At 36.4% G+C, this 16,147-nt stretch overlaps 1 protein-coding gene across 1 annotated transcript in view; it reads left to right on the forward strand.

Annotated features, from left to right (window-relative positions):
• Nucleotides 1–249: 249 nt before the first annotated feature.
• Nucleotides 250–16,147, forward strand: part of LOC128982057 (F-box only protein 28-like) — a 33,677-nt gene continuing 17,779 nt past the window's right edge. Inside the window, exons 1-3 of the mRNA XM_054401098.1 lie at nt 250–455; nt 9,391–9,657; nt 10,384–10,632. Coding sequence (XP_054257073.1) covers nt 9,418–9,657; nt 10,384–10,632 — 489 coding nt within the window. The 5' untranslated portion in view covers nt 250–455; nt 9,391–9,417. The remainder of the gene's footprint in view (nt 456–9,390; nt 9,658–10,383; nt 10,633–16,147) is intronic.

Below are 16,147 nucleotides of genomic sequence, written 5' to 3' on the forward strand. Positions count from 1 at the left end.
TTTATAATGTAAAATATTCATGTATTAACCCAAGGAATAACCCTGTGAATTTTTTCGAGAGAGTTCACAAACACTCTGTATATTCCTCCTATTACTTCCTTTCCCTCTCCACAGTCCACACTCTCACTGGCTGATTCTGTCTGATTGGTCGGAGGTCGCTTTGATTGCTTTCTTGCTCAGCCTCAGCCAACAGAACAGATCGCTTTGCTTTGCTTTCGTTTAGTTTTAGTTCTCGTTCTCGTTCTCGTGTTGGAGTTTGGAGTTGGAAGCCATCTTACCAACTGAAGTACAAGTTGATGTATAGTTTAAACTGCTATTTTTGAGAAAGATTTTCGGAATATTTATACATAATATTGTGACTAACTTTCGTTTAATAATAATATTTTACTGGATATGAACATTTTTAACACCCAGATGTACTAAAAATCTTCAAAGAGGATCAGCAGCTCGTACTGGTAATAACATAATGGAGGATGGTAGTCCATCCAACGAAGCATAGTTTAGCAAAGGGACATAATTTAATATCTTTTAATATAGTTGCCGAACATAGATGTAGTAGAATTTTTGAAAATCTATTCATATACTTGAGCTAGCCACGTCTTTATCACCATCATTATCGTCATGTACCGGAGGAGCCCTTTTTAAAGCAAGCAAAATTGAAGTAGGACTTGTAGGCCTAGTCTGCCATCAAGTTGGTAACTTAGTGAGTTTATTCTGAAACAACAATTACCATTGGAGTTCTGATGCTTAAGTTCAAGAGAGGAATAGTGGGGCCTACTGGCTCCTGCATTGAAGTTATATTTTTTCGTAATTATTTAGACCAACTTTATTTAAAGGAGCTAAGTTTAGGCTTAGGCCTATGTCCAAGTTAGATAAGTTTTTAAGAGAAGCCTTAGGGCTGTTAATACAACAAGTTGGTTCATTTTTCATTTTTTGGGAGAAGTTATGCCCAAAGTAGCCTAAGGCTACATTAAGTTATACAAAGCTCTTAAGTTACCATGCTGTTCAAGAACACAGAGGATACGTGTCCGGTAACCGGACGTGGATTAGGCGTCCGGCAGTGATGTCAACGGGTTGTGAGGGCCTGGAACGCCATTACCACAACGATACGAGTACAGCCATCGGTGTTCGAGGTGTAGTGGACAGAGTGCTCGGCTGATATGCAAGAGGTCCCTGGTTCGAATCCCATCAGTAACTTTAACTTTTTGTCAAAGATTTTGCTTTGAATGCCATTTCATCTTAACAGTACATCTTTTGTTAGAATTTTTGGCATTAAAAATTTTATTTTATGAACAGAATTTAACCTTCATTTGATTTTTTCATTATAAGCAAGTTTGGTTAGTTAGGTTAGGTTATGACAGTAACTGCCGTACGCCTAATCCACGTCCGGTTACTGGACGCGTATCCTCTGCGGTTAAAAAAAGGCAAAGGTGTAAATGATGATTTTATTAGCAATTCGGTACAAATAATACAATAAGTATGCATGCATTGTGGTATTTATTTGCTACTTAGGTGCCTCCACACTATTTTATTTTTATTTTGATAGGCCTATCTTATTACTTTAGTTTTTTACCTCCTGAATCCAAATATAGCCTGGACCATCATTTTTCACCGCTGATGAATATTACTCGAGATATCGCTGTAAAAATATACAACATTAGAATAAACAAGGTAGGGCGGATGACATTTTCAAGGGGAATGTGGAATTAATTGTGGGTGAAGTAAGCATACAGCTGATTGTTTTCTAATAGCCTATTAGGCCTAACCATATATTTTTATAACTGTGAAAAAAATATTATGAAGTGTAGCATGCACACCTGTTTCTATATTAAGCCTACTAAGTATAACTAGTCTGCTGTTTTCCGCAACTTTAAAATTGTGTTATTTTTTTACATATAAGTTCTTAACTTATAACTTTTTAACTATTAAAGCTATGAATGAAATTTTTACCATACACCGTACGTTGTTTATACTATAAAGCAGCTTTTTGTGCATGGATATTGTAATAAGTTAATTAATTACTTAGGAATTAAAATTCTTTATGAAGCCATAACTCAAAAAACTCATGAAGTCTGGAAAAAAATATATTTTTTATTGTGGAAGTCATGAAGGGTATCAGCTTCTACAATATCATGAAACCGTGAATGATTGATTGATAATAATATATCTGTAAAATTTCTCTTCCGAATATGATTGCAAGGGCTTCTTCAACTGAGGAAAATTCATTTGGACTCCAAGAAGTATACACAACAGGTCGGACGTACTTACTTACTTACTTCATACTTCTTCCCTTCATCTTTGACCAGTGATACTGGATAGATGGCGTCAGTAATACTTTTAAAACTAATGTTTAGGAACTGAACAGAACAAAAATTTAAATATTGAAAAAACTGTACACTATTTACACATTTTGGGTTGTATGTTTGGCGGCAGGTCTTTACCGAGCTAGGCCTTAGATATTTTGGGTCTCTGCTTTATAATTCTCCTCAATGGAGTAGAAAGGATTTTTCCTCAACAATCGTTCTACCCGAGTCCTGAACTTCCCGACCTCCAGATTTCTCACACTAGTTGGGAGCGTGTTGAAGAATTTTAGTGCCAGGACTGGGAAGCATTCCTTCTCTCTACTCAGCCTACAATAAGGGATATCAATCTTTTCCCTCCCTTGGGTGTTATACGGGTGCAGGTCCCCTCTCATAGTAAGTGAAGATAGGTTTTCCTTGACATAAAGTAGGCTAAGTAGAATGTATTGGCTAAACACGGTGCAGACTTCGAGTTTTATAAATATAGGTTTGCAGTGGTCTAGAAAGCTACCCGAGTCTATGATTCTCTAGGCTTTTTTCTGCTCGAGTAGGATATTATTGCATCCCGATATGTGTCCCCACAGCTGAAGCCCATACATAATATGACTGTGAAACAGTGCATAATAATAGGTGCTCCTTAGATAGTAGAGGCTTTAGGCGCCTCCGTCAGGTATAGTGTGAGACATAATTCCGGCAATCCTATAGTGTGAAACGAACATCTTTCAGAAACAATTGAATTTTATGGTGTATAATTACCATTTTATCAAGCCTTTACCAAAATGACATATGTTTCATCAACTTTATTTGCCATAAGGTTTTAGTAAGCGATAAGTTTTTTACAACAACTTTAAAAAATGTGTACTTAGTCTCCATAACAGTAGAAATAGCTGCACTTTGTTCTGTTTCTTTTACAGAATTTGTTTTATGTACAACCGAGACCTTTCTAAATAATTACTAAGACCTTCAACATCTTCATTAAATTCTGATAATTTTTACCGGTTACTGCTATTTATTTTGTATCTTAACTTAAATGTCTATAAATATAAGTACTTACCTAAAAATTTTTCATAGACCTAGCCTGCTCCACAAAAGATAACTCTCATTTGCGTTTGACTAAATTAATTTTCATTTTTTTATCTTCTATAAAACCCATTTAAAATATGTCTTAGCTTCGTGAGAAAAATACATGCTGCAACTCATTTTCCAAAGCTATAAAATTTCCACCTAGGGTTTCCTGCAAAGTGCTTTGTCTGAACAGGCTAGTGTACAAAGATCTGTAGGCTTACTAACATGGAAATTGAGAATAATTACCATATTTCTAGAAATACCTTGCCTATATAGTTTGTAAAATACATTTGATTTTTTTCAGATTTGATTATAAACACAATTTAAAATATTCGTTAACTTTCACACTTTTGTGAAAACTGAACATGTGACTTTCTAAAAGGTTTGAATACCTGCTATTAAGCAATCCAACGTTGTTGTAAACACAACTAGTTTCTGTGCCTACAACCCTACAACAATCCTACAATGATGTGACTTTCCTCTCCTCAATTGATGCTGAACTGATTAATATTTCAAATCAATTGTTTTATTATTTATAAAGTCAATAAGAACTTCCACTATCTCGTCACCAAATTTTTGAATATAATTTAGAGGAGGAATTACAACCCCTGGAATGCATGGATAGTACCCGCAATGTTTCTGGTTTCGTCCCGGACTTCAGGCGGTGTGATGTCGAGGCTGTCTACATTGAACTCAGTAGAGAGCTTGGAACCACTTACTACAATATTATTGATATAAACAGCTTCTTTGACTCATTTGTCTCCACTATTCGTGAAATCATCCTAAGGCATACATCTATGAAGAGACTTAGGCCCATCAAAATTTCCTTGCTGGTTCGATAGCCAATTGAAACAGCTCACAATCATGAAGAAGGCCATGCATTCCAAATTTAAAGCCTCTCAATCACTGCATGACTACGAAGAGTTTTCCCGTGTTCGTCGCCTTTGTAAGACCTTAAGCAGAGATTGCTATGCACAATACATTGATCGAGTTAATAACTCTACTCCACTTAACATAAGGTCTTTTTGTGGCTTTGTAAACAGCCTTAAATCAAATAGTAGCTGCTTCGATTGTTTCAACTACCACGGTGAGAAGGCCGAACGTCCTGAAGATATTTCCAACCTTTTTGGAGTTTACTTTTCATCAGTTTACCAGCAGTCAGCAGTGACTCCTCCAGTTTACGATTTCAAAACTCACCTGAATTTGAACTCCTGCAGACTAAGTTGTAATGACGTTCAAAAGAAGCTGCATCTCTCGATCCTTACAAGGGAACGGGGCCTGTCCTAATACCTCCATCTGTACTGAAGTACTGTAATATGCTACTGGCTCCTCAATTGACGCACATCTTCAATCTTTCACTTCAAGAAGGAATCTTTCCGGATACATTAAAAACCAGCTTTGTTGTCCCCATTCCCAAAGTCCAAAACTCTTCCGATGTAAGTGACTTCAGGCCGATTGTCATTCAACCCACCTTGGGGAAGGTATTTGAAAGTCTCGTTTTAGACCAAATAAAGCCCCTTTTTGACAACCTCCTCTCAACTCACCAGCATGGGTTCTCGACTGGCAGGTCAACCTCGTCCAACCTAGTAATCTACCAGAATTTCCTAGTTTCCAATGTGTCGATGGGACTTCAGGTCGACAGCATTTACTTGGATTTCTAGAAGGCTTTTGATCGTGTTAACCACCAGATACTACTTTCCAAAATGGCTGGTTATGGAGTCACTGGACAACTCTTGAAATGGTTCCGTTCATACTTGGATAACCGGGAACTTTTTGTAAAGTTTCAACAATCAATTTCTAAACCCTTCACTGCAACATCTGGCGTCCCTCAAGGCTCACACATGGGTCCATTTCTGTTCTCATTATATCTTAATGACATCATAGAACTCATGGATGTGGATAAACTGTTATTTGCTGATGATATTAAGATTTTTACGGCCATTTCTTCCATTGAAGATTGTACAACACTCCAGAACTGCCTCAGAAGGATATGCGACTGGTGTGTCTCAAACAATATGAGTCTCAACATCAAGAAATGTATTGCAATCACCTTTAGCCATAGCAAGAGACCTATTATCTTCAACTATACCATCGATGGCAGTGATATTCCTAGGAGGACCTCAGTTCGTGACCTCGGGGTGGTGTTCTCATCAAACCTCACATTTCTTGACCATATGAGTTGGTTTGTGGCAAGGCATCAAGGGCACTGGGCTTCATTATTCGCACCTCTAGACATGGTCTCAGCATCACAGCGCTGAGGTATCTCTTCATCTGCCTTGTTCTCTCAGTACTTGAATATTGCAGCATTGTGTGGGCTCCCTATGCAATTGGACAAATCGACCGCCTACAGAAAATCCAAAGAAGGTTTCTTTGAGTTGTTGGACTCAAGATGGGTTATAACTATGCAACAATTCCCATCAGCGACATTGAAATTCAATTGGGACTACAATCTCTACATTTGAGAAGAGAATTAGCTGATGTTTCTCTTCTCGTAAATCTTTTAAATGGTGATGTTGTATGCCCTGAGCTACTTGGTCGGATCAACTTTCAAGTTCCGGGAGGAACTCGCTCAAGGAACCTCTTCGCTGTTCAAGCCTACGCCAACAACTATGAGCACAACAGTGTGATCCCCCGTCTCCATAGGATTGGGAACCTCCTGTCCCCTCACGTTGACCTTTGGAACACCTCAGTTGTGACCGCCAAAAAAATTTACATAAATCTGAAAAGTTAACTGCATTCACTGCCTGTATTATTGTCCGTATTTATTTATTGCATGTTAATGTTTGAATTCTATTGAGCGTTTTTTATTGCCTGTTATTCTATTGCCTCTGTATTTTATTGCCTGTTGTTCTATTGCTTCTGTATTTTTATTGTCTGTTATTTTTTTGTATGTATTTTATTGCCTGTTATTGCTTGCCGTATTATAGCCTGTTAGTTATAACCTGTCATTATAGCCTTTCATTGCCTGTTATTGCTTGCCGTATTTATAGCTTGTATTTATAGCCTGTTATTTTTAGTCTTTCATTGCCTGTTATTGATTGTTTTTTTTTCTGCATTTCCTGTTATTATTGTCTGTTGTTTTCATTGAATATCATACTTACCCAAAGTTTTTTGAAGTTCAGTTTTGTTTTACTGTAGCCTATATTAATTGCATTAGTAATCTAGTGTCGTTCTTAATTATGACATCTTGTAATTGATTATGCTAACTACTATTGTATAAATGGTGTTACCGTGAATAAATAAATAAATAAATAAATAAACCCCAAAAAGAGCACATTTCTACTTGTTATTGACTAACTGTGCTTGTTAGAAAGTGAAGTGAATCCTCTCCAGCTCTAGGTCTTGGTCTTTTTGATCTCTTACATTTACATGCAGACTTGCATTATATTTTCTGTTTCTCATCTCCAAATTGTATTTGGTTTGTTGAAATTGAATATTTTCTTCTATTATTTAGTTAAGAGTTAGGCTATTAAATTTAAATTAATCAAACCTTGAGTGCCAGTGCCTATTGCTCTAACATGCAAGAACTCAATACCATTATTTACTCCTTTAAGTTTCATTGGATTTAATCAATAAAAAAACAAGCAATTTATCCAGACCATATTACAAAACTTAATGTGAACTGTATTACTGTAAACGTAATGTTTCCGTAATTGTGGTAGACGATGGTGATAGATAAACGACCACGGGAGAAGTACAGGATTTTGCAGAAAACTTTGATGACATTTGTGTGATCACGGGTGATATTCAGGTTTTAGCTGTGATGGCGGAATGATGATAATAACGTTTCCGTAACCTTGGAAGACAACGATGATATTCACACGACCGCAGTAGGTATTCAGGATTTTTCTCCGATCTTGGATGACAATGGTGACGTTTCCGTGACTGCAGGAGCCAATGATGATGACTACACAACTGCAAGAGATATTCATCGCCCCGATCGCAGATGGGGATTATAGGTCTAACGTTTCTGAGACCGTCGTTACTGAAAATCTTTGACGACTTAGATGATCTTCAATGAACTTAGGCACATTAAAATTGGACTAGTTTTTTTTTTTTTTTTTTTTGCCTGGGCAGATATAGTAAAACTATTTACTTAGTCGTTATTGTTATTGTTTTACTTTGTCCAATAGAAATTTAACTTTTTTTACTTACTGGAAAGTGTAGTATTACATTTTTTTTTGTTCAGAAGTACCGGTACTGATTTATTGTCAATGACTAACTTACAGGGCCAAACTTAAAACCTGATAACTTGATAATTAGTGATTCTAGTAGTTACAACCAGTCCAAGTGTTCAACAGACAAAGATAAATAATATAGGCAGTTCAACGTAAAAGATAAAAACAACAAACACGGTTCAAAGCTATTTGATGACAAGAAGAACAACAACAACAACAACAACAACAACGAATGTTCATGCATCTGATATTGCATTGCCAATATAACTACCTAATGTTAAAGAAGGATAAATGGTAGTTTTATGTACGGTAGCTGTTGAATGAAATGAACAGTGATTGTGAGGGGTTAAAGGCAAAGTACAAAGCATTAGAAACTTATGATAACATTTCTTTGTCCTCAGATAACTCAGTAGGAATAGGGACAAATGAACTAATAACCAATTTATTTAGTTCATGTAGTGAAAACAACAACATTTAAGGCCACATCCTTGGTTCCTGTCAGAATTGAATACTGTAAATTATCACAGGAAGAAGTGTTTGAGAAACCTTTTTTACCAAAGATAAAGGATGAAGGTTCATTACTTGAACTCAGTTAATATTCAGGTTATTTACATTGATGATCGCGAAGATGAAGACAAAGGATAAGTTATCCTGCTCTCAGTTTGATACTGATTGTATTACAAATGTGTAAGCGGAAAAACAAACTAATGTTAGAAAAATGCTGATTTGGCAGGCATAAAACAAATGATCAACATAAACGCTTCTTGAAAAGATCTAGAGATTCTGGATATTGAAGAAAAAAAATATGTTTCGAAACTGGCTTGCATTTCTTGCAAAAGTGTTGGTCAGTCTCCATTAGCCTCATTATGGAGTTGATCTCAGAACATAACAATTTCTTTCATCCCTATTACTGAATCTATTCATGCAACACATTGTTCATCAGTAAGTTACATACCAAGAATCTACATACATTTTTTGTTGTTTGTTAATTTGCTTATCCGCTTACATATTCGTATTACAAAAAGTATTAAAGAACCGAGAGCAAGGTCACTATCTACTGTTGCCATCTTCATCATCGCCAATGTAAATAACCTAAATATTGACTAAGTTCAAGTAATGAACCTCTTCTTTTATCTTAAGTAAAAAGGTTTCTCAAACACCTATTCATGATGATATTACTCAATAATTCAGTTTTTCGGTCGATCTAGTTTCTGCAGTGTCCAGGCTGCATATAAGTCAGACTGACTAAGTTGTAGCCAATGTTCAGCCATACAAACCAATGAAATCTGTTAGAATTTCTACCTTGTTCCTCAGACATTGCACTATGACACTGCTTTCACCACCAGCAAGCTTTGATTTAATTTTTGTTTTGAATTGGGCCAGTGATATTAGTATTAGTGGGTTAGTCCTTTAGATTTGTCATCCTAAATAGAAGACATTATTTTGGTTTCGGTTGTGACTAGATGGGAGGAAAGTGTTTTAACTATGTCAGCACCGGGTCTCTCTGGAGAACTCTAGTCTAGATCAAAGCTTTGAATCTTGTCTTGGATAGGTCTGCTGTTCAACTCGAGAAGTTCACTGTCTTTGGTAGAGCTTACCGGAAGAGGCTCGTCTTAAATTGGTGTACAGCTCAGGTGGAATTTGAGAAAACAGATTATTATTTGTTGGAGTTGCACCTCAAATCATCCCCTCTTTTTATCCTTACTGTATATGTGTCCACCTAAAATTAAATTTAAAATCATTTAAATGTTTGTGTTCATAAGATTAGGGAAAACAGAAATAAACCACCAAGTAATAGAGTTCAAAGGTTTGGTTCCTCAAAGTAATTTCCCACCCTTCTGTTGCAGGTTACATTTGATTGATCAACATTGACTATGGTATCTACCAGGCTACAAAGCACTACAGGAGGTGATAATGAAGGCTCATCTCGCGGAGTTAGACACGGCAATGGACCTCATGTGTCTCACGAGCTAACACCCTACTCTGCTCATCCCTCCAGCCCCCATCCATCGCAACAATATGTATCTAATACTCATTTCTTGGATCTTCCCAGTGACTGTATGGAGAAGATCTTTGGCTACCTGGGCTATAAGCAGGTGTCTCAGTTGAGATTGGTAAGAAGTTCTGCTGTTAAAATTATGTTTTTGGTAAAAAATATCTGTACATTGAAATTGGCCGGATTGTATACATTTTTTGTCACATGTCTTGAAAATGACAACCAACCTGTGTACTGTATGATTTTCAAACCTTGCCTATAATGCTCAGAAAGAAGCTAACTAATATTGACTTTAAAAATGCATAGTTAAGCTTTTAATACGGGTTTTTGTTATAACAACGTTTTTAATGCAGTGTAGATACCTTTTACCTTTGTTTCACACACGTCTAGATTTATATCTTAAATATTAGAGAGGCTATATATAGGCCTATTTACTCTTACTCCTGTGGACACTCAAATCTAAGTTGATTTTGGCCTCACCAACAAGTTTCCTCCAGACTCCTCTGTCTTCTGTCATGTTTTAGAGCGTCATCAATCTGCTGTATGGTTAATCCTATTGTGAATAGTCTGCTGTTAAGTCAAAATTAAATATAGGCATATTGTAATTGCTGTGTTAACTAGCCTTCAATTTACACACCATCATGATATATAATTTCATATTCAGTATAAATCACTGTTGAGATACAAGAATGAAATAAAGAAAACTATGCCGAACATGTTTCCTAGAAAGTGAATACCTCAATTGAGAAATGTCCTTTCACACTGTGAATTCAGATTTTTCTCTAATTTTCTTTACATTTACTTGTTACATCAGTGCGATAATAGTTGCGATTTTGTTTTGCAGGTGTGTAAACAGATGGACCGCGTCTGTAGTGCGATCTTGAACTCGACTTTCCAGAAACTGCAAACACAAATGTTACACCGCTTCCAAGATATCAAGTCCAAGATGCCAAGACGGGAAAGTGCACGACGCAACCACCCCCTGGCGTGCGAGAGTGACATTATAGAGACGCTCCACATGCGGCTCACTTTACTGCAGATGTCCTTCGGGAAGCATATCGAGCGAAAACATGTTTGCTTTTTCGCTGGCGAGGTATGTGGAATATTTACAGATTCCTTCGCAGCCTTATAGAGCCTAAGTCCAAAGATTTTCACTCTTTGAAATTTTGAATCTTGAAACCAATACCAAAGGTTAAAAAATTCTCTTAAGTTATGTTACATAACCTCAAAAAATCCCAAGAAATGCTAAAATGCTCTGTATATTTAACTATTTCTGACCATTTTTATTAGTGATGGGCGGATCCAAGAAAATGTCGGTACCAGGTCCGGATCTTGAAAAAAACGGATCCAAATACAGATACGTTTTTTTATTTTTTCAAGGTCGGGTTTTTTAAATAAAATAATTCATATGGCTAGGCAATGTCAAAGACTTGCTGTGTCCATATAAAAACACTTAATATGTGCCGTTACTGAAAACAGTTATCACAATTCTACGTTGCGCAATGATTATCTGATTATCGATCGTAATTTTGAGGAGATACGAAAGAAACAAACTACCACCTATCGCGTTGTCTTTCTAACACAGCTATTTGTGTCTGTGTCATAATCTTCAACGCAGTGCGAGCGCGTGATTGGTTCGTCGCTATGACGACACACGGTTGCCGTGACAACCTACAGTGCGCACTGAGCACTGCGCCTTGTGTGGGAGGGGAGATTATACCAACAAACTATTTTAGGAATTCCATTTTGGGACGGATGAAAGATAAGGATGAAACAAAAAGTGGTCACGTGTGCAAATGTAGTGGGCGAGACAATAAGGCTATAAACGAGTATTGTCACGTCGTTGTTCCTTGTTTGTTCACTTTTTCAGATTCCCTATCAAACGCCCCTATCTGCTATCTCTCTCTCTCTCTAACGATGTACTGATTAAACGGATTGTGGTTGACGACTTTTCTACTTATAAGTTTCCCTGCGGTTATTTTAGTTCAATCAATCCCATAACCTTTCTATCGTTTATCAAAATAATTAATTAATGTGTTTTGTATTTTATTTCCTTTAAACCAACCCCTATTTACCATCTGTATTTTATAGAATAAAATGTTTGTTTATAAAGTTTGACTGGCCACACAATTTTGTACCTATTTTATTTTGTATAAAGTAACAGATACTTTGATGATTGTATATATATATATATATATCAATAAGTGCTGCGTGCTGTAATGAATGCTTTTTATTATCAAAATAAGTAATGAATTATTAATTTTTGATAATACATGGGTCATTGAATACCATAATGTCACGTAGTTTCCTATTTGTAACTTGCAAATAATAATAATTGATTGTTAATTCTTGAAAATGGAAAATAGTGAACGCATTCATAGACTCAATAAGACTCAATAAGACTCAATAAGAATTTATTAATGCCATTAAACTTAGTACAGTAATAGGCAACGTCAAACAGTACAACAAATAGGGTTGTATGTAGCATTTTTGAGTGTTTCAACTTAGATACTACTTTATCCACATGACATTGATGGCTTAACTTACAAGTTTAAAAAATCTTCTACAGTGTAAAAGGCATTTGTTTTTAAGAATGTCATTACATACGATTTAAAATTGTTTACAGACAGAGTTCTAATTTCTAATGGTAACTTATTGAACAATAGATACTGTTGATAATGGTAACTTTTGAAGGTTTTACTTAATCTAATATAAGGTGTAACAATATTGTGCTTAGTTCTAGTGTTGTGATGATGATTGCTGTCCTGCATGGGAAAGTTAACTAAATTTTCTTTTACATACATAAGGTTGGAAAAAATATACAGTGATGGTAAAGTTAAAATATTGAGCTGAATAAAACTAGGTTTACAAGATTCACGTTTAGTAAGACCCATAATAGTCCTGATAGCTTTTTTTTGCCAAGTGAATATTTTGTTGGAGGCAGCAGAGTTTCCCCACAAACGAATTCCATAGCTAATTTGTGAGTGGAAGAGACCAAAATATGTCATCCGAAGAACTTCTAAGCTGACACTATGCTTAAGCTTTCTTAACAGGTGGACAATACGAGACAGCTTTTTAGAAAGTTGAGAAACATGTTCTTCCCAAGTCAATTTACTATCTAGATACATACCAAGGAGTTTGACAGGTTTAGTGAGGTTATTGCACAGTTGATTTTTCAAGGAAAAGTACAGGAATTCGGTTTTATCTTCATTTAAGGTTAGATTGTTGGCTGAGTACCATGACTTTGCGGTTGACAAGGCATTGTTGAGTTGAGTTTTTACATCAAATTCAGTTTTAGCAGACACTACAAAAGTTGTGTCATCAGCATACAACACACTCAGAACTGGAATATTGCAACTAAAATCGTTTACAAAAACGATAAACCTGTTACAGCAACGCGGGTGTAAGGGATTATTGTTTCAGAGGCTAGGGTGTTTCAAGGACAAAGTGTTGGGCCTCCCGGCTTAGGGGGGGTGGTGGTGAGACTGCAAGAGGGGGAGGAAACTGGTTTTGGCTATTTATTGATTAGTTCACCGACCCTTCTAGACAACAAAATTGAGTGACAGTGTTAAATCACCGTGTTCTGTATTTCATTTCTTGTTTACTTTGTGTGTTATTCTATTAATTTTAGTGTTTTGGTCTATTTCCTCCTGGTCCCTTGCAAATTGTATTATCAATGCTAAATAATTGTGGTCAATTCAAATTATATTTTTGATTATTCAAATCCCTTACACAAAAAGACAAAAGTCAAACCATGCAAGGAAAAAACCTGCTATTGTAATCCCTGTACCCAGCCATTTGGGTAGTGGTGAAAGTCTAGTCTAAATATAGCTCAAAGGTCCTTCCCTTCCCCCCCAACCCCCTACTCATTGTTGCTATTCCTCTCATTTCGAGGTCATGGCACAACCCCTCCCTCCCTTCTATTGTTTTGCCTTTATAGTGTTTCTATTCTGACTTTTATAAACATAAATTTATTGCTTGCGTAACAGTTCAGTAGTGGAATTTTCTATCGTGTAGGCCTACAGTAGTAGGCCTAAACAGTAGGCCTACTTTAAAACAAAATCACCACCGATCATGTCATTCTATTCTGTGTCAAGTCAGTATAGCATTGCCAGTCAGTTGCCGGCGACTGCTTTGAGTTGATCTATTCTGTCGTGACAGTTATAAAAATAGGTTAGGACAACTACCTCTTGCTTATTTTTATTTTTGTATTACTGTAGAATCTACAGTAATACAAATTACATTTTATGTAAACACAAGTTACATTTCAACAAATATTGATTTTTTACAATTTTAAACCAAACTGGGGAGTTCAAAGATAAGCTCGAGTTTCAAGGCCGTACTCTACTCGAACTCGAAATCTCTAATACTCGCCCGTTTTGTGTTAATAATATAAAAAAAATCGGATCCATTAAAACCGGATCCAGCCCAAGATCCGACTTTTTGTGGATCCGATCGGGCGTCGGTTCTATCTCATATCCGGCGGATCCGGTAGTCCGATATCCGGATCCGACCATCACTAATTTTTATATGCAGTAGGGTCCTCCATTATTGTTTTTGAAACATCACAGTTCATTTGACAAAAATAAAATGGAAGCAATTTTTTTTTAAATACAATGTTTGATTGGGACTAAATCTCTAACACATCCAAGAGGAGAGCAAATTAGCCGTCGGGACTGTTTTTCCTGAAAGCTCTTAGTAAGCTGTTTGAAGGCTTCGCCGTAGTCTTTTTGAACTGGTTTTTCATTATAGGCTAGCTTGGTGACCAAACCATATGCTCCAGCACCATTTTCAACTTGCTGATACGTTAAATGGTCATCGACAGTCCCAAGTAGTTAGTTGGTTTGCCAAATTCTTTTTTGAAATTCACAGCCACACCAGCTGACATTTGTCTTTCATCGCCAAAGTTGTCAGAAATTCAATGTGCAAATGCAACTGTGGAGTCTCCTCGTTTTTCCCTTAAACTTGAGTCATGTCTTTATCAATTACGTTGATTCCGGGGTGTTATCCACCCCGCCTTTATCAGAGAGTCTGTAGATTTTCTTCACTTTTTCCAGCTATGCCTGATGTTTTGTTTATGATTTGGCTTAAGTAGTTTCCACATAGGTTTTCCCTCTACGATTTAGATGGAAACCATGCCTTGTGTGATGATATCTTTTTAAAAGCCACAGATCAAGTAGGCGTGCATTGGGATATTTATATGCAAGTTTTCTTATTTGATTGTTCACCATTACCAATGCTTCTTGTTCAAAATCATTATGGCCAAGGTCGTACCGATACGGGATTGTAGATATAATAATGTTCGTGTTTTCACAGTTTTTAATTTTATTTTCAAGAGTATTCACTAAATTCTTTGTACACTAATCAACCAAATGGGCATTATTTAAATTTGAATTTGCCAAGTCATTACAACCACCTATAACTAAGATCCAATCTTCTTTACCGTAGTTTTTCATAGCTAGATTGTTTTTCATTGGTTCGACCACTTGCTTCAAAGGGGCTCCAGGTTGTGTGTGCCCAAACACATTTAAGTGTTTGCCTATTGTTCCATCTAAGTAGTTACTCAGGTCTTTACCTTGGCTGTCAGGAAACAAAAGAAAAGCTTTTTTATTGGAGTCTTGAGATTTTTGTTTCATTGTCTTATTATTGACGGTCTTATGTTGATGTATTTGCAATGGAGAAACTGTGGTAGTTGTCGTTGCTAAATTTAAATTATCCTGCACTTCTTCCGATAAACATTCAAAGTGCTTTCTACATGGTATGGTGCTGTTAGGAGGGTTGGTAAAAATTCTCTTACAACTCTTTGGTCCGCCTGACTTCCCTGAGACTGTTTTCCAAGATTCTTTTCTTATGTTATGATTTGTTGTTGTTGTTGGTCTTTGTGGTGCTTTATTTTCATTACTATCTACATTATGTAAATTGTCTGGCCTTAGCATCTTAGCAGTTATTGTTTTTGATGTAACACCTAGTTCGGAAATATTATTAATCAATATTGCCAGTTGACCTCTCTTGTCAACAAGTCACTCTCAGTTATGACTGGCAGAAGTGATTTCCAGTGTTCATGAAGTGGTATTCCAGTGTTTTGCAAGATGAGTTGAACTATGACATCTGTGTATAGCAGTACATATATTCCACTGTCATATGCATTCAGTTGTCTTGGGATAGTTATAGCAGTTGTATCTAATTCTTTGGTACATTTAAAATATTTTTGTAGTGATTGTGCAGTTTTCAAAGCATGGGAGTAGTTGTTTGTTTTAGCTGAGTCAATGTACAAATACCGTTTCTCACTTGTGATGTAAACCAGTAGGCTCCAGTGTGAGCCACAGCCTCCAGGCTTGTCCACAGCTTGTGAATCGTTGACTGGTATTAGAATGTGGGTACTTGAAAGAAGATTTAAGTTTTCCAAGGTGAAGTCAAAAGTCTTAAAAGACATTTAATTGATTGAGCAATTACAGGATTTATAAGTACGACGTTTGATTTATTAGTTACATGACTGGAGAGCAGCTCAAAATATATACGTATCGCATCATCAGTGAGCCATTCGTTGTTTATAAGAGAAAGACCAATTTTGTTAGTGACTGGCCCTGCAGGTAAATTGGTTTTAGTAA

This window comes from Macrosteles quadrilineatus, unplaced genomic scaffold (assembly GCF_028750875.1).
Source record: "Macrosteles quadrilineatus isolate MER2022 unplaced genomic scaffold, UCM_ALF_1.0 Scaffold_94__1_contigs__length_391377, whole genome shotgun sequence".
Taxonomy (NCBI): Eukaryota; Metazoa; Arthropoda; class Insecta; order Hemiptera; family Cicadellidae; genus Macrosteles; species Macrosteles quadrilineatus.